General features: G+C 43.7%; 1 protein-coding gene across 3 annotated transcripts in view; it reads left to right on the forward strand.

The window, feature by feature from the left end:
- Positions 1-1796: 1796 nt before the first annotated feature.
- Positions 1797-24436, forward strand: part of LOC103182341 (LIM domain-binding protein 3) — a 56639-nt gene continuing 33999 nt past the window's right edge. For all 3 annotated transcript variants that reach the window (XM_042336913.1, XM_042336914.1, XM_007899321.2), the window contains exons 1-2: positions 1797-1861; positions 3815-3956. In XM_042336913.1, the coding sequence (XP_042192847.1) occupies positions 3861-3956 (96 nt within the window). In that variant the 5' untranslated portion in view covers positions 1797-1861; positions 3815-3860. The remainder of the gene's footprint in view (positions 1862-3814; positions 3957-24436) is intronic.

Raw genomic sequence — 24436 nt, forward strand, 5'->3', positions numbered from 1 at the left:
AACGCTGGTGGGGCTCCCGCTGACCAATGGAGTCCCGTGGCATAATAGTTAGCTCACCTAGCAAGCAAGAGGACCCGGTTCGATTCTCGGGTGGGGCAAAACCTTAGGCAAGTTTCCTTACTCCACACACCTCTGTTTGCCTAACGGTAAGTAGGAACCTGATTGTTAGTCGATTGGCGGAATGCTTTCCGGGGGTAAGATTCACTTCAAAATAAAAAATAATTTGATCACTCAATCCATGAATGTTTGTGGAACACTGCTATGGCAATTGGCAGCTGCGTTTCACCCATGAAATACACAGTCAATCCACTTTACAGTGTATATTGTATTGTATATCCTGTGAAGCGTTGAACAACAAATTGCATTTATAAACCACTTGTCACATCAGGAGGATGACCCAAGGCGCTGTACAGTGAGGGGTTTGCACTCGAGCTGAGGGTTGGGATCAGAGAGGGGTGGAGTGTGAGGGGGGTGGGGTGGAGAGTGAGGGGGCAGGGGGTAGAGGGTGAAGGGGGGTGGAGGTTGGAAGAATACCAAAGGTCTTGAGACGAGCATTGACAAGCCCTCAGTTGGTGGGGCATCCCTAGCAGGATAGAACGAAAACTGAAATGGAAGTTTGCTTCCCACATTGTTAACCTCAGCTCTTCTAAGGTCTTCCTCCCAGATGCATGGGATCAGCACCCGGTCATGTGGTTAGTGATTGATCACTTTGTCAGGTTATTTCTGCCTTCTTAGGAGTGAAACTGGTTGGGAGATCAATGCAGTCGGAGCGAGCCAGTGGGGGAGGGGAGAGGAGAGAGCACATGATTAATAACCAGCTCATTATGTGATTGGTTGACTTTCCGAGTTAACCATGACCCAAGTCCCCTTGACCCAACCCGTTCCATTTCCCAACAGTGACCTCCCCAACCCCAATAAACACTAGTGAAACTGACCCGTGCTAGTATGCCCCTGTGTCGTAACATACAGTATTTATAATAATAATCCTTGCACTTAATCACATCTCAAAATATCTCTAAGCGCTTTACAGTCCTTTCCTGTAAAGTGTAGTGACTGTGTATTTTGTAGGCGAAACACAACAGCCAATTTGCGCACAACAATGTCACAAAGAGTCATGAAGTGACTAATTTTGTATCTGGGGGAATGTTGCCCAGGACACCAGGAAAAACTCCCTTCTATTTTCGAATACACCATAAGATCTTTAACATCCACCTGAACAGGCAGATGAGGTCTTGGTTTAACGTCCAATCCGAAGGACGGCACCTCTGACAATGCAACATACCCCAGCACCGCACTGGAGTGTCAGCCTGGACTGTGAGCTCAAAGTCCTAACGTGGGGCTTGAAACCACAACCTTCTGACGCAGAAGCGAGCGTGCTTATGATATCTACATGGTTGAAGTGGATCCTTGCTATCACATAACATACAGTGACTTCACTTTACAGTATATTCTGTGAAGCACTTTGAGATGTCTGAAAGATGTGATAAGGTGCTATATCAAATATATATGTGATAAAGGATATTTTTATATATATATAAAGGATATTAGAAAGATATTATAAATGTAAAGATGTTATTATATCTGCCAGGTTTGGAGGGGGCAGGGGAGGGGGAGGGGGGGGGGCTGTGGAAGGAAGAGGAGAGAGGGGAGAGGATTTGGAGTGTGATTTTTGGCACTGTCACATTATGATCTGACTTTACAAACCTCCCTGTTTAACATGGTCCTGTTTTTTTTTACCACTTTAAAGATCCGGCTGTCAATGCCCATCAGCTGACGTCAGCCCAGGGGTTGGGAGCTGTTAAATGCGCTTAGTCTAAATGATCAGCTTCGCTCTAACGCGCAGAGGAGAAGCAGCCATCAGGTACACACCCAGTGCTGCAAACTTTCATTTGATTTCCACCTCTCGCTTCGTCATTTTCTTTTTGCTGAACAAAAATGAAGCTACGCAGACGGTCAGAGTGTGTTCTGTGTGCAGAAATGTGGCAGGATTTTGCAAACAGACAGACACAGACAGACAGACAGACAGACACTGTGTGTATATGTGTGTGTGTGTGTGTATGTGGGTCTGTGAGAGTGACAGAGAGGACTTAATGCAAAGTGAGTGAGAGATTTGGGTTGTTTTAAAGGGGGTTAATAACTTTCTTTAACGGGTTATAAACCCACAAACACAGTTCTTAGAGGGATTTGGAAGATGCAATAAAAGAGGAAAAGCAGATATGTTGCAATCTTGTTTAACCCCTTATCTCACTGCTGGGTTTTGCAACCTATTTTGAAATACTGCATGCTGTATTTTCACAAGGAGCAAAGGATTAGTCTTTTGAAACTTTATTAGTGAGATGCTGTCTATGAAAGTAAATCAACTGATCACATTTTAATTGTTAAAATAATAACAATTATAATAATCCTTGCATTTGATACAGAGCCTTATCATGTCATTGAGAAGTTTCAAAGTGCTTCACAGGATATACTGTAAAACGGATTGACTGTCTATTTTGTGGGTGAAATTCTTAAAATAATAATAATCCCTGTATTTGACATAGCGTCTCACCACATTGTCGAGCCGTCTCAAAGCGCTTCGCAGAATATATTGTAAAGTGGATTGACTGTTTTGTTAACATAAACTTTGATGGTTTTGCAGTTTTCATGTTCTGTATTTCATTTTTTTTGGTACATTATTTTTTTTGCCAGGAGGGTGTGTGTGTCGGGGGAAACAGCATGAACACTTTTCTTGGGTCAGTCCTTTTAAATGGTCTGAAATGCTTGGTGTATTATAATCCTTCTTGAATTCACAACTTATCTCAAAAAAGGAATTGCACTTTGAGCAGAGAAGAAAAAGTTAGCAACTTGCCTTGTTGTACCTTATAACTTTTTTTTATATGTGGGTTTATACAGGGTGACCAAAAAGTCATGATACCATTACAATGTCTAATAAGTCTCAAGGAAATGTAATATTTTTTAAGCTAATAAGGTAGATATTATGACTTTTTGCACACCCCGTGCATTGGCATTATTTAACCAGTCTGTTTTTTTATTAGATTTTATAAAAATATTAATGCTTAGCTGATTACTAACCAGTTAATCTTCATTTTACAGAATTATGTGTGTGTTTGTTTGTTTCTCATTTTGGAGGCTGAAATCATCAAATCAACAGATCTGTTGAAATCTAAAAATCTAATTGCACTGAATTCAGATGCGTATCATTTTCAACATGCATTATTTGAATGCCTTTTTTTAAAAAAATGAAATTAAAAAAATGTTTTAAAGGGGTTCTGAAATAAAAATTGATGTGCCTATATTTGTGGTGTGACTCACACAGGCTTGGCATTTAGGCGGCGTTCTGTTACACACCTTATATGGACCCTATTCGTGCTGTGATATCTGCACCTGCATGATTCCTTGTTGCTATTCTTAGTCCCACTTGATTCTATAATGCACTTAAGACATTAAATTAAGATGTTTTCATTTTTTTTAACAAAAAATCATCTTCATACTTTAAATGAGAAGTTAAACCCAGGTCCCGTCTGTGTCTGTTCCATGGCACTCTTCGAAAAGAGAATGGAGTTTTTCTCTCCTGATGTCCTGGCCAACAATCCCCCAAATAAGATTAGTTGCTCACTGACTGTTTGTTGGACGCTGCTGTGCAAAACCGGCTGCTGAGTTTCACCTACAAAATATGCAGTCACTTTACAGTATATCTTGTGAAGTGCTTTGAGACAACTTGATGATGTGATAAGGCACTATATCAAATGCAAGGATTATTATTATTATCTTCATTAACCTGTTTCATTTCCTCTTCCTTTCTCCTTCTCCTCAGCCCTTTTCTTTCTTAGTGGTGTTGGCATCTGATGTAAGAGAGCGAGATGTCTACATACTCCGTGTCTCTGACCGGTCCTGCTCCGTGGGGCTTCAGACTGCAAGGAGGAAAGGATTTCAACATGCCTCTGACTATCTCCAGAGTAAGTGGGGTGTCTTGACAGGGTGGGGTATGTGTGTGGTGGAAATCTTTTCTTTTGTACAACAACAACTTGCTTTCATAGAGCGTCCTTTTCTTGGAGCAGCATCTAGGAGCGCATAACTGTGACGGAGCCTGATGCTGAGTCGGGGGGTGGTGATCGTAACCACGGTTCAAGACAAAGATCTTGAGATGTGATCTGACGATGGAGGGGGCATGGCGGAGGGATTTAAGCACTCTGGGATGCTATACTAAAGCAAATTGTTGTTGTTGAGGGATAGATTTCCAGAGGTCAGGGCATCATAGCCACATGAAATATTAGATGTGTGAGCTCCGCTCACGTTTGTGATCTGGATACAGGTCAGTTCCCCAGCTCTGATTTCAGATCTGCTCCCCTCCAACCATTTTGATATGCTCCCCTCCAACCATCCATTTCATTGTGGAATTTTACACAGCCCCATGTATCAATGTGTTTTCCATATTCCCCACAAGCTCCAACTTATTTGGAGTTAAAATTAGGTTTGCAACCCATTTATTCCCCACTTTAGTGTGTCAGCCTGGCTCAGTGGTAGCACTCTAGCCTCTGAGTCAGAAGGTTATGGGTTTGAGCAACACGTCGGGACTTGGAATCACATCGTCTAAACTGATACTCTAGTGCAGTGCTGTCCTTCAGTTGAGACATTAAACCGAGCTCCCATCTGCCTGTTCAGGTGGATGTTAAAAATTCCATGGCACTATTTGAAAAGAGGAGGGAGTTTCTCCCTCCTGTACGGCACCCTGGCCAACAATCCCCGCAAATAAAAATTTGCATCACTCACTTCATGACTGTTTGTGGGATATTGCTGTGCTCGAACTGGCTGCCGTGCTTCTCCCAAAAAATACACAGTCACGACACTTTAGAGCATCTACTGTGAAGCGCTTTGAGACATCTCAATGGTGTGATGAGGCGTTATACTAAATGGATTGTTTTTGTATCAGGAGGCCGTATCAAAGTGCTTCACAGGATATACAACTGTGTTTCATTGGTGAAAGATTTTTGCTAGCCTGGTTCTGAATAGGTACCTCTCCACAGGATCTAACAAGGCCAGGTCTGTAGGTGCTGACCCTGAATTGGAGTTCAGTACGGAGGGAGACCAGTATGAGTCTGCTCACTGGTGTTATCTACACTACTCCCAATTCCCTGCTCCTTCTTCATGCCCTTTTATGTTCTTTCCCTTTGAAATATTTTATCAAACATTCACATGATCTTAGCTTCAATTAGAACTGATGTCAGGAAGCATTTCTTCACACACACAGTTCTGAAGGGTGTGGAATGCTCTTTGCCAGAAAGGTAGAGACTGAATCAATAGGGATGTTTAAGAGAGAAATACCTGGACAGTAGAGAAATTGTTATAGTGAAAAGGTGAGTCATTAGGATTTAAAGATTAGCCAAGATCTAATAACATCATTATTGTGTTATTGGATTCCTTGGCACAATTGTAGGAATATAGGAAAACCTGTCCTTCGGATGAGACGTTAAATCCAGGTCCCGTTTGCCTGCTCAGCTGGATGTTAAAGATCCCTTGGCACCATTGGAAAAGAGAAGGAAATTTCTCTCTCCTGGTGTCCTGGCCAACGATCCCCCCAAATAAGATTGATCACACACTCCATGGCGATCTGTGGGATATTGCTGTGGCCAACTGGCTTCCGTGTTTTGCCTACAAAATACACAGTATATTCTGTGAAGCGCTTTGAGACATTTCAGTGACATAAGGCGCAATGTCAAATGCAACGATTATTATAATAACCTCCCTTTCCCCTCAGTTCCTCACAGGTTTACGCCACAATGTCACATTGGGCAATAAGGGATACGCATTTCATACTGGGATTAGGGAAAGAGAAGGACAAGCTTTATCCTACACCTGACATGTGATATAGTGGACTTAGGATATAATATTCAGTAACTAGATGCAACGCATTTGCAAATGTTCCCTTCCTCCCAACTGAAAAGCACTAAAGACTACAGTGTTTTGATGCACAATGTGCTCTGTACCTCACCAGTGTCTATACCAATGATATTCTTGATCCAAATTGGTGTCTTACATTGTTGACCAAGGCACAAGTTGAGAGTTAAGCAGGGCATGTTCATTGTCAGGTCAGGTTGGTTCTACATCTCCAGTGATAGCTTGAAAAAACTCTCATTATGAAATGCAACAAGTGTGGAAACTTCAAAGTTTTGTCCATTGTGTTAGACATCACAGCCAATGGAGTCATGTACGGTAGTGGTTAGCGCACGCGCCTCGCAAGCGAGAGGATCTGGGTTCAATTCCTGGGTGGGGCGAAACCTTAGGCAAATTTCCTTACTCAATTTTACAGTATATTCTATGAAGCGCATTGAGATGTCTCAAAGACGTGATAAGGCGCTATATCAAATGCAATGATTATCAAACTTGGTTGTTGGATTATTGGTGGATCACTTTATCCCTCAAAAAAAAATGTGGTCACTAAATCCACGACTGTTGTGGGACACTACTGTGCACAATTGGCTGCTGCGTTTCGCCCACAAATTAATCCATAATCCATTTATATTATATCCTGTGAAGCTCTTTGAGACATCTCAACGATGTGATAAGGCAGTGTATCAAATGCAAGGATTATTATTTATTGATTTAGCTGCAATGATGATCCTTGTCCGCTTTGTTCAGGTTTGAACTCTTTTCCCTTCTGAAAGCCATGAGCTCTCTGTCTCCACCACCAGCCATTGTCCCATTTAAAAATGATCCTAACTTGTAGCCAGTGAGTGAAACTTTAAAGCTTTCCACCTTGGCTTTGTCGCACCAAAACCACTGGTGTTCATGTAATTTCATTTCCTCACAGAGTAGACTCTCTGAGCCTGCTGTGCAAAATTGGTGCAAACTTTACAGAAAGTCCTGTGAAGTGCTTTGAGATTTTCAAGATTAAGGGTCAACCCCTACACAACTGGCCGCAATGTGTCAGCCTTGCGCAGTGGTAGCATTCTTTCCTCTGAGTCAGAAGGTTGGTCACTTGCTTCATGGCTGTTTGTGGGGCATTGCTGCGTGCAACTGGCTGCTGCGTTTCTCTCACAACATACAGTCAATCCACTTCACAGTCTACCCTGTGAAGTGATTTGAGACATCTTGATGACATGAAAGGCGCTATAATAAATGAAAGGATTATTATTATTTGATACTGTGGAGCCTGTCTTATTGAGAACCTGTCTTAACACTGCCCCACTGTTTACACACAGCAGAGATTAAGCTTTGAATACTGACCTTTTAAGGCAGTGGATTTGGTAGGGCCCTCATGAATAAAACTAAGAACTGCTTATTTTTGTTGAATTATTTGGTATTGTGCCCTTTTAAGAGAATGCTTCGCAAATAAGCTCTAGCTGTCTGTTGCTAACTCAGGAAGATGAGCTGTTGCTGACATGAGCTTTCGTGTCCTGAGCCCTTTCTGAAAGAATGAGCTTGGTTTGTAACTGACTCCAGTCCCAGTGGTATCAACCACTTGGGATACAGCCAGCATTGACCCGATTGCAACTCAATGAGCCAACTGGCTCTTCTGAGTGTTCGGGAACGCACTTTTTAACTGATCGGTATCCTGGACAACAATCCCCCAAATAATATTGGTTATATTTAGCTTATTTCATGGCTTTGGGATATTGCTGTCCAAATTGGCTGCCTCATTCACTTACAAATTCAGTTACGCCACTTCACAGTACTGTATTATCCTGTGAAACGCTTTGAGACTTCCTCCCGATATGAGAGGCACTATACCAAATGCAAGAAATTAGTCGTACAGTGAATCCAGTGAAGCACTTGGAGACAACTCGACAACCCCATCTGAAACTGTATCAAATTGAAGGATTATTATTATGCTCACTAGTTTTAATAATAATAATAATAATAATAATCATCGATTATTGAAGTTGCAATGAATGTGTTTGAAAGAAACCAGTCTGAGGAATATGAGGACTTTGAGATGAGTGGTGTGAAGATGGCCCCATTCTCCTACTCAGCTTTTGTTTCTGTTTGAAGAGGTTGTCAATTGCATTAGCCAGTACGCACAGTTGCAGGAATATTCAACAGTAACAAAATGACAAAAACCTAGATCTTTAACATTCCCCTGAACAGACAGAAGGGCCTCAGTTTAATGCCCTGTCCAAAGGAAGACACCTTTAATGATGCAATGCACCCCAAGTGCTGAACTGCAATGTCATCTGGTCTGTGAGCTCAAAGTCCTGACATGAGGTTTGAACCCAAAACCTTATGACTTGGAGGTGAGAATGAGTCCAACTAAGCAAGACTGACACCTGAAAACAACAACTCAACTTGCGTTTATATAGCACTGGTCGTGTTGGGTATCATCTTAGAGTGCGATATAAGTTTGGGGTTGGACAGGTGAGCAAGTGAGTAGAAGGGTGGAATTAACCATAGACAGTGTTTGGGTGGGATTTCAAGACAGATAGAGAGGGGAGCAGACAGAGGGGTAGAGGGAGTTACACAGGTTAGGAGTGTAATATTCAGGCCTTAACAACTGATGGTGGTGCGAAGGAGGCAGAGGATATACAATAAGCTTCATTTAACTGAGGGGAGGGCGTGAGCAACAGGAAAGGAGAGGATCAAAGAGATGGAGAGGTGATGGGGTGTAAAGGGATTTACAGGCGCGGGGGGTCCTTGAAATCGATCCGCTGGGACTCAGGGAGATGGTAGAACTTGGAGAGGATTGAGATGCTGGTTTTATGGGTGAGGATGTGGGCAGGAGAGATTTGGATAAGTTGGAGCTTATGAATTGTGGAATTATTTGGATGGGGATTTCTGAGGAGCCACAGTGCAAGTTATAATAATAGTAGCATTTGATATAGCACCTTATCATGTCATTGAGATGTCTCAAAGCGCTTCACAGGATATGCTGTAAAGTGAATTGACTGTATTTTGTGGGGGAAACCCGGCAGCCAATTGCACACAGCAGTGTCCCACAAACAGTCATGAATTAAGTGACAATTTTTTGAGGAATATTATCCTGGAAAGCGATCCGCCAATCGATTACCAACCAGGCTCCTATTTATTGCTGGGTAAGCAGAGGCGTATGGAGTAATGATATTTGCCGAAGGTTTCTCCCTGCTCGGAGACGAGAGTGCTACCAATTGAGCTAACCTTCACCTTTAGTTAGGCTGGTTGGAGGTGGAGAGGGTGAAGGAAGTAGGAGTAGATCTCATAAACTGATCAGTGATTCAGGTTCTATTTTTTACCGCCTGTTTCCTTTGTGAATTAAAGTAATACAGTAACACAGGGAAGAGGTATGAGACAATAATCGCCAGCAAATGCATCCTTGATGTGTCATCTCTTGAGTTGTCCATTCAAATACCATTGGGGCTGCCAACCAAACCTACTCTCCCCTTACGGCAGCTCAAGGCTGGTGCCAGTTTCACAAACAGTCATTGCCAGCCTGGCGACATGCTGTCTCGTTTCTCGTACAATAACTATTTTTGACTGGTCACATAATTAATTACCAGGATTACGATCGACTCCTGTTTCACTGTCCTGTCATCTCCCTAGGTTTCGTTTGCACTTTTATTGGGTTATGAAATGTGCTGTAGTGCTTGGAAGCTCATTCACATGGCTTTCACTGTGTCAGCAGACTGGCTAAATCTCAAGTGATATATCGACAGGAGGTGGACTTTAACCTGGTTGAGTCACTGGCCTGAGGTCATTGTGTCCATATCGACCTGTCCGCTCCCTCTGCTCAGTGGGCTCTGGCCTGCTCCACGTCCCCTGCTCAACCCGCCCCACCGTCAGCGGTTGGACCTTCAGCCTTTCTGCCCCCAACCCTTTGGAATTCCATTCTACAGTCCCCTTGTCTCCCTCCCTCCCTTGGCTCTTTCAAGGTCTATCTATTTTGTGGATAAAACTTTGATATTCAATTGCTGGGGTGTGGAGGGGTGTGCTGCATTGTCAGAAGGGCCGTCCTTCAGATGAGACCTTAAACCAAAGTCTCACCTGCCTGTTCAGGAGTCCGCAAAGAGAAAAGAGTTTCTCTGTCCTGATGTCCTGGCCGTCAATTTCCCAAATAAAATTGATGATTCACTTCATGGATATTTGTGGGACTTTGCTGTGGGCAATTCAGCTGCCTCTTTGGTCTACAAATGCATAGTCACTCCATTTCACAGTAAATCTTTTGAGACGTGAAAGGCGCTGTACCAAATGCAGACGCAAAAAAAATATTAGGGCCCCTGTTCAAAGAATGCGAGCTCTGTGTAGAGCAGAGATCAGTCAGAAGCTGATCTCTCAGTGGCTTGGCAGATTCCCATTTAGGCTGTTTTTCTCACTCTCCTCTCCCCGCTGGCTATCCAGCAGCAGCTATCCTGTGTATTAGGAATCAGGCGTCACTGCTGGGTGGTGTGAAAATGATCCCAGTACGTTCTGCTAAGAGGGCTCTTAATTTTTAATGATGATTAAAGCACTTGAAGAGAAGTGGGTTGCATGGAGATGTCACCTGATTCTGAATGTTAGAATGTGAACTATCTGTGCACTTAACTATCTGACCTCCGTCGCTCTTTGTCCTTGTGTTTTCTGTGTTGCAAATATTGCTGGTTAGAGACAAGACTAGAAGAAATCTATTTCTTAGTTCAATATAGTTATTTATTGGAGGTTGCAGGAGCTGGTGCATTGGGGATTCTGTGCAATGGGATTAATAGATGCTTGATATCATTCAGATACAATAGGATTGACTGGGAAAGGCTTGTTTTAGATTCTACAGTGGAAGCTGATGGGAAAGGGTTGGGATGATTGTGAGCAAGGGAATTGAATGAAAAATAATTTGGTTATGCTATCTCCCTGCTTGTCAGTCTTTCCAATTCTTTCTTCCACAAGCTGCGGATTATTCAGAATTCTGCAGCTCACGTCCTCTCCTGCACCCAGCTCCGTGACCCTATCATCCCCACCCTCGCCTGGCTTCCCATTCCCCCAGAGGATAGTTCAAAATCCTTGTCTGTAGCTTCAAAGCCCTCCACAGCTTGCTCCTCCCTACCTCTGTGACCTGCTAACTCCATACTGGCCTGTCCGCTCCTTCTGCTCAGTATGCTCCAGTCTGCTCCTTGTCCCCTGTCTTGACCATCCTACTATTGCCTCGCCCCCTCCATTGCCTGTCTCAAAATCCTCCTCTTCGACCGTGCATTCTGTCACACTCCTAACCCCACCCTCCCTTCCCTCCACATCTCCTGATCCCAAACCCCAGTTCAAGTGCAAATCCCTGACACTCCAGCACGTTTGGACTGTCCTGACTCGAAAGGCGCTTTAAAAAAAGTGTAATTTGGGGTGGAGGAGGGGAGGGATTTCAAAAAGTGGGGATGAAGCAATGAAAGGCGGATTTGTTCATTTAAACAGGGGGATTAGGTGACCCACTTCCCTTTGTGTGCATAAATGATAATTTGCCCTCCTCCCCCTACCCCCAATAATTATTATTTAACTGTATTGCTTGGAATGGTGGCTTGCATGTAGTTGGCAATGCTGATGTTTGGTGGAATGCAGTGATGTGACCTTAGCATTTCAATTTCTGTATAATGCTGACACAGAGGTATGAGGTGATAATGGGGCCACGTCTGATGGTACTTGGAATGTGTCCATTTCACGTGGCTGTTTTCAGCGTAATTGTTATTTCCATTTGGTTTGTTCTTGTTTTTTTTTCTCCTGGGTTTCACTCAGAGAGGGTAAGAACAAGGGGACCCGAGACATTGCAACTCCTATTGACAGTGCAGATTAATAATCCTAGCATTTGATGTAGTGCCTTCACAGAATGCGTTGCAAAGTGGATTGACTGTGCTTTTTGGACGAAACGCAGCAGTCAGTTGCACACAGCAGTGTCCCACAAACAGTCATGGATTGAATGACCAAATTATTTATTTTTTTGAAGGGATTATTACTCCGGGAAAGTGATCCGCCAATCAACTTTGTCTGACACCTGGGGAAACCCATCATCATACTTAAGAATATCCCAAACAATCTGAGAATTCTATGCATCTCATCTACACATGGAAATTCCAGAGATACTTATTGGAATGGAATGTGCACTCTATCCCTGGAGGAACGCATTCTACTTACCTAATTCCGTAAAGTATTAGGCGCAGTTTGGCAAGAGCCAAGGCTTGGGAACCCAGAGTGTGCACTGGGGGTAACTGCTGGAGTCTAACCAGCTAAAACCTCATAGTTTGCCATTGATAATGCTATCTGGCAAGCTTTCGCGCTGCTTGTCCAGCTTGGTTGGAACACTTTAATAAAAAGTAATTTTTAATAAAAAAAATTAGAATCCATTTTGGCTTTCGAGAAGGAAATCAGTGGATAGCTAAAAAAGAGCAATTTGCAGGGGTATTGGTGGGGGTGGGGGGGGGGCAATTAAATAGGACTTGCATTTCTATAGCATCCCTCACTCAGAGTAGCATCCCAGAGCGCTTGACAATGGTGGAGCACAAAGCTGAGCCAGGGGGATGGGGAGATGACGATAGGCACAGTCGAAGAGGAAGTTCTTCAGGCACGACCTGAAGATGGAGTAGGAGGGAAAAAGGCGGAGGGATAATAATAATAATCCTTGCATTTGATATAGCACTTTATCATGTCCTTGAGCCGTCTCAAAGCGCTTCACAGAATACTGTAAAGTATATTCTGTGGGATAGAGGGAGAGTGTTTCAGGAAAAATGAAATAAAAATGGGACAGAGCAGATTGCTTTTTTTTAAAAGGAGCAGCACAGACATGATGGGCCAAATGGCCTTCTGAGCTACACATTACTATGGATCTGAATCCCTTTAAATGGAATTGTAGTATTTTCTGGATAAATGGATGTAGAGAAAAGGTCTATCTGCCTGGGATACGGCAAAATCCTTGTATCAATTCGCAGTGCTTGATGCAAGGGATGATGAGGGAAATGTTTTATTCACTACATCAAGAGGGAATTAGCAACCTAGTCTCTGAAGTGTCCTTCAGCAATGATACTGACTCGCGAGGCAGAAATTCCTGTTTCCACATTGGCAAATGAATCATTGGCTGAACCAATCAATCCAACTTTCGAGTTGGGAAGCATATTCATCTTAACTCCACAGAAAGGTTCAGGGCTGTTCAAACTGGAGGCCTAGCATAGTAGTTAGAGCGCTTACCTTGCAAGCGAGAGGACCCAGGTTTGATTCCCGGACGGGACGAAACCTTAGGAAAATTTCCTTACTCCACATGCCTGCTTACCCAGCAGTAAGTAGGAACCTGGTTGTTGACAGATTGCTTTCTGAGGCTAATAAACTCTCTGCTGAAGCCCTTTATTTTCGACCGCGCCTTTGGTCACCTTCCCACCCCTCCCCCTGGCTCAGTCCCAGGATCCTAAACTGTAAAGCGCTCTGAGACGCCGTCCGGCGTGGAAAGCGCTATATAAATCCAAGTTGTTGTTGTTATAAAGCCTTCAAAAATATTACAATAACAATTTGGTTAATCAATTCACGACTGTTCATGGGACACTGCTGTGTGCAATTGGGCATCACATTTCACCAATACAGTCTATTCACTTTATAGTATATATTCTGTGAAGCGCTTTGAGATGTCTCAATGACGTGATGGCACTATATCAAATACAAGGATTATTTATTATTATTTTATTATTACTTGAAGAGGAGGAATATGTACATGTGAGACAGGGGGGAGGATGGAAGATCGAGAGGGAGTGAGAGTAGACTAAATGACTCAAGGAAGCTAGCTAAATGGTCTGATTTCTGTGCTCCGGTATTCTAGATATTCAGATACTATGGGGGGTGACGGGAGGTTGGGGGAGTTGATCATTGTTGGCACATATGATAGACTCAGATAGAAAAGAGAGAGAGAGAACCCTGGACAGCGCAGGGTCTAGGTGGGCTGTGTGCCCACCGCTGCTTGTGTATACGTGACTGGAGTGAATGGTGAAGTCCTGTTTGATGAATGGGGGCTGTGATGGGTGCTCTCTCTATCTCTGACCCGGAGTCAGAGTGCTATTCGCATGTTGAATTTGGGAAGGAGTGGGTGGTGGGGTGGAGAGGTTGGAAATGGTGAGTGGGGGGGAGTGGGTTTCATGTTTATTTCTGCTCTCAGCTGTTAGTGATGACAGACAAAAGCTTTTAATAGCAGGGATATGAAGGTCAGCGAGGCGCTGCAGATAACCAGAGCTAAACATACCGCCGTGTGTCAGAGCTCCAGGCTATAAAGAGACTCCAGCCTGCATCCTTTACAGAATAGAACAGATTTTTTATACTGTACCGGGCCCTCACGTCATTTCCATTGAATATTCCGTAAGATTTGACGGTGAAGCAACCTTGCGTTTTCTTTGGAACTTTCTCTGGCGGTCGTCGCCTTGGGACGTTCTACCGAAGTGAATGGAATTATAATAATCCTACTAATCCTTGCGTTTGATATAGCGCCTCATCACGTCATTGAGATGTCTCAAAGCGCTTCACAGAAGATATTGTAAAGTGGATTGACTGTATTGCAAAACGCAGCAGCCAATTGTGCACAGCAGTGTCCCAAAAACAGTTGTGGATTGAGTGACCAAATTTTTATCAGAGGGATTATTACCCCCGGAAAGCGATCCACCAATCCACTAGCAACCAGGTTCCTACTTCATGCTAGGTAAACAGAGGCATGTGGAGTAAGGAAACTTGGTTTCGCTCTGCCCGGGAATCAAACCTCACTGACAGCCTCGCATGCTCCTGTAGCATATTGGTTAGCGTGCTCACCTCGCAAGCGAGAGGATCCGGGTTTGATTCCCAGACAGGGCGAAAACTTTGGCACGGTTCTTTACTCTGCATGCCTCTGTTCATCTAGCAGTAAGTAGGATCCCGGTTGTTAGTCAAAAAAGAATATTAATTTGGTCACTCAATCCACGAATGTTTGTGCAGCTGTGCACAATTGCCTGACCCATTTCACCCTAAAAATACACAGTCAATCTACTTTACAGTATATTCTGTGACGTGATTGTGATGTCTCAACAAAGTGTTAAAGCGCTATGTCAAATGCAAGAATTATTATTACTGTTAATAATCTGGGTCTGATCGTTTCATGGGGTTTAATTGTTAATGATAGTAATGACGTGGCAAATTGACTACACCACCCCACAGATACACAGTCACTTCACTTTACAGCAATTTCCTGTGAAGCTCTTTGAGAAAGTTCAGATGCACATGTAAGGATTGTTATTAAACTGTGTCACTGGGTTCAAATTTTATTTCAGTGGTTCACACTAGGTAGAGGTTGATATTTCTTTGATCACTCTTGGCTTTGTGAGTGCTCCCTGATTGTGTTTAAAATAGCAATAATCCTGTGCAATTAATATAGCACTTTGTAACATTGTTGAGTTGTCTCTAAACAAAGTGTAGTGCCACAATGTCCCCAAAACAGACACGGAGTGAGTGACCAATTTTATCTTGGGACACCAGGGTGTGGGGTGGGGATTGTGGGTGGGAAGAAGTGTGCTACAAAGTGGGTCAGGCTGACACCTGAGTTAATAAAGAGGGTGAGAGAAGAAATAGCACTGGGGTAGCAAATCCAATCAGCAAGGAAGAACGTGTCACAGTTCAGTTGTTCTCTTGCTGAGGAATGTTAACTGATTGACTTTCTTTCTCTACCAGCATTGAGCACTCCTAGGTCAAACTCCTTACTCCTTAAGTATGGATTAGATAACCAGCATTGTTTCATTTCTGTCCCAGCACTATGTCTGAATATCCTGATTACTGTTTTATTTCACGACTGTTTATGGCACATGGCTGTGTGCTAACTGGCTGCATCTTTATTCTAATAAATGCTTTGTGATGTCCTTCCGAAGTGAAAGACGCTGTACCGAATGTTGTGCTTGGATGGTAATATTAAAGATTAAAATTAATGATACTTGCATTTGATGCAGCACCTATAAAGTCAAAACGTCTTAAAATGCTTCACAGAGAATGTGTCGAGTGTAGTGACTGTTTTGGAGGCGAAGTTGGCACCGAGTTACAACAAACAACGATGCGGTGAATAATCAATATTTCTGGAGGATTGCTGCTAAGTCACTGGGAGAAACTCCCTATACTTTATTCCAGTAGGGTCGCGGTTATCTTTTACAAATGTATTGTATTGACTGTATTTTGTGGGTGAAACTCAGCAGCCAATTAAGAACATAAGAAATGCTAGATGAAAAATGCCCAAGGTCCATCTAGTTCGTCTTCCACTTCCTGGTGGTCGCATGCACATATTTCCCAAACTACCTATGTAATATATCCCATAATCTTATTTCCTAAAAGAAAACTATCTAATCTGTTTTTAAAAGAATCAACACTTCCTGCTTCAACTGACTCCCTAAGGAGCCTGTTCCACAGGTTCACTATTCGCTCAATGAAATAGTGTTTGTATAGATTGCTTCTGAATTTACCCCCCTTCAATCGCAGCCGCATCCTCTGGATTTACTACTCTGGACAAGTTGAAACAGCCTGTCATGATCTATATTGTCTTGCCCCTTTAGTATCTTAAAGACAGCAATTATGTCGCCTCTCAATCTTCTCTTTTCCAGCGTGAACATACCCAATTTACTTAGTTGCTTCTCATAGTCCAGTCCCTCCATTCCCTCAATCATTTTGGTTGCCCTCCTCTCTACCTTCTTGATTTCTCCAATATCCTTTTTGTACTGCGGTGACCAGAACTGTACACAGTACGGTAAGTGTGGCCTCACAATGATTTATACAGTAACAGGATTACCCCACTATTTCGGCTTGCTAGTGATCTTTTGATACATCCCAAAATCTGGTTTGCTTTACTCACTGCCACAGAGCATTGTTGGGACCCCCTGGGCCTTTTCATTTTCTATACATATTATTTTCCTTCTGTTCAAATAATAGTCCCTTCCAGGATTTTTTTAAGTACTTTACATTTCTCCACATTGAATTTTGTCTGCCCCCGATCTGCCTAATTCCAAAGTATGTTTAAATTCTCCTGTAACCTATTTTGTTCAGCTTCGCAATCTACCACCTTCATTAGCTTGGTGTCATCTGCAAACTTAGCCACTGTGCTTGCGACTCCTAGTTCCAGATCATTTATAAAAATATCAAACAAAAGAGGTCCCAAAACAGACCCTTGTGGAACTCCACTGGTAACATTTTCTCAGTCTGATGACATTCGCTGTACCATCCATTATAATATACCTTCACCGATTCCCGCTTTTTTTTACTTTCAGTACTAGCCTCTCAAGAGGAACTGTATCAAAGGCCTTACCGAAATCCAGATATACAACATCCACATCATCAAATAAAACTAGTAAATTAGATTGGTAAGAACTTCTCTTCATGAACCCAAATTGGCTATCATGTATGATTTTATTTCTGTCCAGATGTTCTATGATTTTATCCTTAATAAGATACTCCTTAATTTTACCCACAATGGACGTCAAACTTACTGGTCTGTAGTTTCCCGGGTCACTTTTGTTTCTTAAAATAAAAATAGGAGTAAAAATAGGAGTGAGACGTTAAACCAAGGTCCTTTCTTAAAAATAGGAGTAATTTGTGCCTTTCTCCAGGACCCCGGCACCTCTCCAGTATTCAGTGGTTTTTGAAAGATTTGTGTCTGCGTTTCTGCGACTTCTTCCCTTAGTTCCTTAAGAATCCTCGGATGCAATTTATCTGGCCCTGAGATTTATCCGGCCACTGAGATTGTGCACAGCAGTTTCCCACAAACAGTCGTGGACAGAGTGACCATTTTTTTTTGGAGGGATTATTACCTCAGAAAGCGATCTGCCAATTGACTAACAACCGGGCTCCTACTTACTGCTGGATAAACAGAGGTGTGTGGAGTAAGGAAACCTCTCTAAAGTTTTACCACGCCCGGGAATAAAACCCTGGTCCTCTTGCTTGCGAGGCAACTGAGCTAACTACTTTGCTACAGGACTCCACACTGTGGTGGAGTCTCAGCATGTATTGAGAACTCAAAGCCACAATGCTCTCTCCAGTTTGAACTGGTGGGTTGAAACTGCCTCCAAATCAGGTTTGCAAAGGTCTGTTTGGCCGAGCAAGGGTGAGGCTGTCCTCCCATAACCCTGGCCTGGCTATGCACACAAGGTGAAAGGGCACAGTTCTAACCCATTACGTTATCCTATTCCCTCTGCAATGCCCTTGATGCCATGGAATAAGCATGCGATGACTTACGCACCAAAATTGGGAGATGGATTCTTGGAAAGCCCAGAAAGTTGGTGGAACTCGCGGGGGGAATGTTCTGCAGATATGGGCACAGGTGAAAGATCAGGGCACCATTGACGCTGTAGCACGGATTGATTGTCAGCTCAGGGAGAATGCCTTTGCATTCAGTCAGAATGTGCAACTTGATATCTGAATGTTTCCAGTTGTCCGATCCGGTTGGATTGCAGAACGACTTAACTTCATCTGTCCTCAGTGAGATATCCCCGGGAGTGGGTGGTGGGGGGAGGGTGGTAGAGCTGAGGGGGTTAGACATGTTGGGAGGTTCGGGGATGGGGTTCTACCTATATGTGAGCAGAAGAAAGCTGCATCACGCCAACCACCCCTCGAAGAAAACCAACAAAGCCCGTAGCTTGCCTTGCAGCAAGAAGACCCTGATTCGATTCCCAATTAGCCCCAAAACCTTAAGCCAGTTACTTTACGCCACATGCCTCTGTTTACCTAGCTGCAAGTAGGAACCCAGTTGTTAGTCGATTGGTGGATCGCTTAACACTCAAAAAACATTGGTGATTCAATCCATGACTGTTTGGAGCACATGGCTGTGTGTAACTGGTTGCCGCATTTCACCCACAAAATACACAATCAGTTCACTTTGCAGTATATCCTGTGAAGCGCTTTGAGATGTCTTAACAACGTGATAAGGCGCAATATCAAATGCAAGGATTATTATTAAAGCAGCGTTCTCAACGCCAAAGAAATGCAAACCCCATCCAGACCGGATACTGATGTCCCATACCATCTCCCCATGTTGAGGACATCTTGAGCTGACCTGCCCGACCCTCCCCGAATTGTCCAACCGAGCCCCACCCGCCCCTACCAAATGTGATAATGTGATGCCTAAGCAAGGCAGGCCTGCTCATGCCGCCCAGTGCTGTCTTTGCGTTCTGCTGGGAGGTTGGAAGGCTTGCCTGGCTCAGGAGGGAACGGGGAATGTGACATTTTATAAATAGGAAGCAGCAGAATGCCTCGCGTGTGATAACCCACCCCATTAACATTCTGATGAGGTTTGCTCTCCAGATAACATGCTGGAAGCTGTGAGTATTCGGGGCTTGAACATTTTGCCGATTAGGCTTAAACGTCACTTTCATGAACTTAGTCTCAGTGTCGTGCGCCTGTTAAAGGAGGCTTTAAGTGAAGGTACTTAACCTTGAGTGATTCCTTGCTTGTTGGTATTTTGACAGCCTGGCGTAGTGATAACACTCTTGCCTCTGAGTCATGCGGTTGTGGATTCAAACCCACGTCGGGACTTGGAATCACACAGTCTAAGCTGACACTCAAATGCAGTGCTGGGGTTGTTGTATTGTTGGAAGTGCCATCCTTCGGATGAGACGTTAAACCAAGATTCTGTCTGCCTGTGGACACTAAAGATCTCATGGCATTATTTGAAAAGAAAAGGAGTTTCTCCCTCCCAGTGTCCTGGCTAACAATCCCTCCAAAAATAATGAAATTGTTCACTCACTTCATAGCTGTTTTTGGGACATTGCTGTGCGCAAAATAGCTGCTGTGCTTCACCACAAAATACACAGTCAATCCACTTTACAGTATATACTGTGAAGCGCTTTGAGACATCTCAACTACGTGATGAGGCGCTATATCAACTGCAAGGATTATTATTAATGATCCTGGGGGGGTTGATAAACATGCTCTTCTTGGGGGTGATAAGTGGGATGATAATATTATAATTATTATTATAAGTGGGATCTCTTTAGAGCTGAACAGGTGACTGCTGATAACAGACCCGCCAGCTGGTTCAAAGGCAGAGCTTGGGGCAGAGTGGTCACTGAGGACAGGGCTACTTCCATCATGGGTAGGGTGGTCATAGCTGAACAAACCATGGGAAATGTTACCAGACAGTGCTCTCAACTGCAAGCTGTGCAGTGTTAGCTGGTTAGACTCCAGCAGTTACTCCAACGCACACTCTGGGGTCCCCAAGCTTTGGCTCTCGCCAACCTGTGCTTCATACTTTCTGGAGTTAGGTAAGCAGGATGTGCCCCTCCAGGAAGAGATAAATTGTTGGAATGGAATGCGCACTTTCCTAATCCTGGAAAGTATTAGGCTCAGGTTGGCAAGAGCCAAGGCTTGCGGACCCCAGAATGTGCGTTGCAGTTACTTCTGGTGTCTTAACCAACTAAAACTACATAGCTTGTCATTGATAGTACTGTCTCGCAAGCTTTCCCGCTGCTTGTCCAGTTAGGACCACCCTACCCGTTGGGGCTTTGGCTTGCTGGCTTAATGGGATCGGAGTGTGAGGATTCCCTTTCTCTCATTGCCCTTCCAAGTCCTGTCCATGAGCCAGGCTGGGCAGTGACCTGGAGCACTGTGGACCCAACTAGCTCAGGGAGTGGTGTGTGGTTGTTTGGCAGCATGTCTGCATGACCGAGCAGGGACGCCAGTGGAGTGCACAAGGCTGCTCAGTGCACACGCTGATGCAAGGTCGCTTTGTCCCCTCCAGAGAGGGGATGTTCTCATATTACGCTGGTGCTTGTGCGAGTCAGACACAATGAGGGCTCTCAAAAACTGCAGCTGCCCTGGGGCAGAGGTCGGCAACCGAGCCTGTCACAGAGAGAGCTGGGGCGTGCACACAGCGAGCAGCTTGTGTTGGAGCCAGTGAGGGAGATCCATTGTCCCGCTTCATTCAGCCAGGCAAATGCAGCAGGTTAATGTGTTATTCATGCACCTGACACAAGACAGCCCTTTCCCCACTGGCATTCGATAGTGTCTGTACACAATGAGTATCGTTAGTGATTACTTTTCACCCTCTTTATTTCTCAGAAGTGCTTTAGTTAATTAAGAGTCTGGTGTAGTGACTGTTTGCAGTCACACCACTTTACAGTCTACCCTGGGAAGCAAGATGCTACCTACGTGAGGGGCGCTTTATAAATGCAAGCTATTGTTGTAGCACTTTGAGATGTCTCGCCGACGTGATAAGACGCTGTAAATGCACAGTCAGTTCACTTTACAGTATATTCTTTGAAGCGTTTGAGAGTCTCAACGACTTGATAAGGCGCTACAACAAATGCAAGGATTATTATTATCATCATCAAATGTAAAGATGGGTTTTATAGTATTTTAAGCACAGCGATATCCCACAAGCAGTCATGAGGTGAATGACCAAATATTTGTCAGAGAATCTTTCCCACGACACCAGGACAAACTCCATTCTTGTTTCAAATGGTGTCGCTGGATACTGGTTACACGTTGGACCCTGACCCGGAGTCTCCATATAGGTAGATTGTTGCAGCTATCTTGCTGGATTTGAGGTATTTCACTTGTGCAGTTGCATGTGTGTGTGTGCGCACACACTATATATCACTGGATGGAAGTCTGGGGCAGTTGTGTAATGTTTATCTAAATGGAAGAGAGGGAGGGAGGAAGAAGAAGAAGGCCACTTCACAAGCCTTTTACCCCCATCCATGCTCAGCTCCCCATCCCCCAGCTGATCAAATACAAGATTCTCGTCCTTGCATACAAACCCCTCCAAAACGCCTCGCTGCTCCCTAACTCCCACCCACACGGTCCTGGCCACTCCCTGCACTTAGCGAGCATTGGGCACTGCTTCATATCCCCCGGCTGATCCACCCCACCAACGACGGCCGAGCTGTTAGCCATCCGGCCCCCCCAGTCTCTTTCTTTTCAACCCCACTGTTAACCCATCAGTAAGTAGGAACCCGGTTGTTAGTTCATTGACGGAATGCTTTCTAGGGGCAATAATCCCTTAATTTTTTTTTAATTTGGTCACTCAATCCATTACTGTTTGTGGGACACTGCTGTGTGCAACTGGCTGACATATTTTACCCACAAAGTACAGTCAATCCACTTTACAATATATTCTGTGAAGCTCTTTGAGACATCTCAACGACGAGATAAGGCGCTATATAAAATGCAAGGATTATTATTATTATTAAGAGTATATATTGTGGCTTTGGCTTACCCACTGCTGGTTCCTCTTCATTGTTGAGGTCAACAATGGGCCACCACTGCCCCGAACCCAGGGTCCAAGACCCTCTGCTGCATCAAGAAAAGCTCATTGGCATCTGATCACATTCACTTATTAAAGATTTGCTGACAATTACTGGCGGTCACTGCGGTTAATAATAGATTCAAACCAACTCGTCCCAGCATCGTTGGTTTGATGGTTCATATCATTCTTTTCTCACATTCCCCTCGGAGGTAAATAATGAGAATGTGACATCTGCTACACTTATTGTGTGTGATGTTTATCTTCGTGGTTTTATATGTGACTATTAATAATTTACAATGTTTATTCAAATATTTCGAGACGTTCAGAATTCATCAGAGGACTCAGGTTCGATTCCCGGGCTGGGCAAAACCTTAGACAAGTTTCTGTACTCCACGCACCACTGTTTACCTAGCAGTAAGTAGGAACCCAGTTGTTAGTTGATTGGTGGATCACACTCTGGGGGTAATAATCCCTCAAAAAAAAATTGGTGATTCAATCCACACCTGATTGTGGGACACTGCTTTGTCATTTGGCTTCCGAGTTTCGCCCACAAAATACATAGATGTCTCAACGAAGTACAATGTTCATTGAGACTTGTCGTTATTAAAGGGAAGAAGAAAAGGTCTCACCTATTGGCCTTCAATCCTTTCCCAATCCATAACATTGCCTCTCATTCCTGTTATTATACCCTCTCTCTTTCTCTCTCTCTTGGTAAATGTAATAAATAATAATCCTTGCATTTGATATTGCACTTCATCACATTGTTGAGACGTCTTAAAGCACTTCACAGAATATCCTGTAAATTGGATTGATTGCCAATTGCACACAGCAGTGTCCCACAAACAGCCGTGGATTGAGTGACCACATTTTTGGGGGGATTTTTTTTGAGGGATTATTACCCCAGAAAGCGATCTGCCAATTAACTAAGAACCGGGATCTTACTTACTGCTAGGCAAACCGAGGCATGAAACTTGGAGCAATGAAACTTGCCGAAGGTTTCACCCAGTGAAGGAATCGAACCCGGGTCCTCTCGCTTGCGAGGCGAGCATACTAACCACTATGCTACGGGACTCCAAATATCTATTGTAGAAATAATTTCTCTACCTGAGAAAGTCCCTGGTTCAGTGGGCAATTTGTCCAGATTAATGATCCCTATCTTGTCACAATGTACAAAACTTTCCTAGGTCATCTCAAAGTCTCCCCTTACAAAGACAACCGGTCCAAATTCTGAAAGCATTCCTCATCACTTGAATTCCTGATACCAGGAATAATCTACATTGCTCGTCTCTCCAGCCTCCTGTGAGCCCTAATATGCCTCCTATCACTAGTGACATTCCCAGGTGTTCTGTTATTCTCTAAGTAAAAATAGTAAGTGACTGAACAAGTTTCAGATCTTCTGAGAATTTTGGCTGAGTTCCTGTAGAAACTCTCCAATCACCCTATTCCAAGACTGGCTCACGTTTAAGCTGTTTTATTACCATGTCCATGTTAAGCTTTTTTATGTAGCACTGAACAGGAGAACCAGAGGACATGGCCTGCGCTTGAAGGGGGTAAATGCAGAAACACTACTTCAGTGAGCAAATAGTAAATGTATGAAAAGGCTCCCTTGGGAGATGGTGGAAGCAGAAAGTTTTGATTCTTTCAAGAACCAATTGGATAGATTTCTGTTAGGAAATAATACCTTGGGATACAGTATATAGTTTGGGATACGACATGTGCATGCGACTCCCAGGATGGTGGAAGGCAAACTGGATGGACCTTGGTCTTCTTTCGCCTAGCAAATTGTTATGCTCTTATTGTTAGAGTGCTCTCCCACTGAAATTTCTCAAAGTGCTTCAGATTGTAATAATAATAACCCTTGCATTTGATATAGCACCTTATCACGTCATTGAGACATCTCAAAGTGCTTCACAGAATATATTGGGAAGTGGATTGACTCTATTTTGTGGGAGAAAGGCGGCAGCCAATTACACAAAGCAGTGTCCCATAAGCAGCCGTGGATTTTTTTTTGAGGAATTATTACACCCCCGGAAGTGACCCGACAATCGACTAACAAACAGTTTCTTACTTACGGCTACGTGAACAGAGGCATGTGGAGTAAAGAAACTTGCCTATGGTTTTGTCATGCCCGAGAATCAAACCCGGGTCCTCTCGCTTGCAAGGCGAGCCTGCTAACCACTACGTTACAGATCTCCATGATGAGTTTTTCCTCCACATTTGTTGGAGGAATTGTTAAGCTCTAAACTCCTTGGAAAAACAGCACCTTCAATGGTGCCCTCCCTCTCAGCACTGCGCTGGGGAGTCAGC

The sequence above is a fragment of the Callorhinchus milii genome, unplaced genomic scaffold, assembly GCF_018977255.1.
Source record: "Callorhinchus milii isolate IMCB2004 unplaced genomic scaffold, IMCB_Cmil_1.0 Scaffold7, whole genome shotgun sequence".
Lineage (NCBI taxonomy): Eukaryota > Metazoa > Chordata > Chondrichthyes > Chimaeriformes > Callorhinchidae > Callorhinchus > Callorhinchus milii.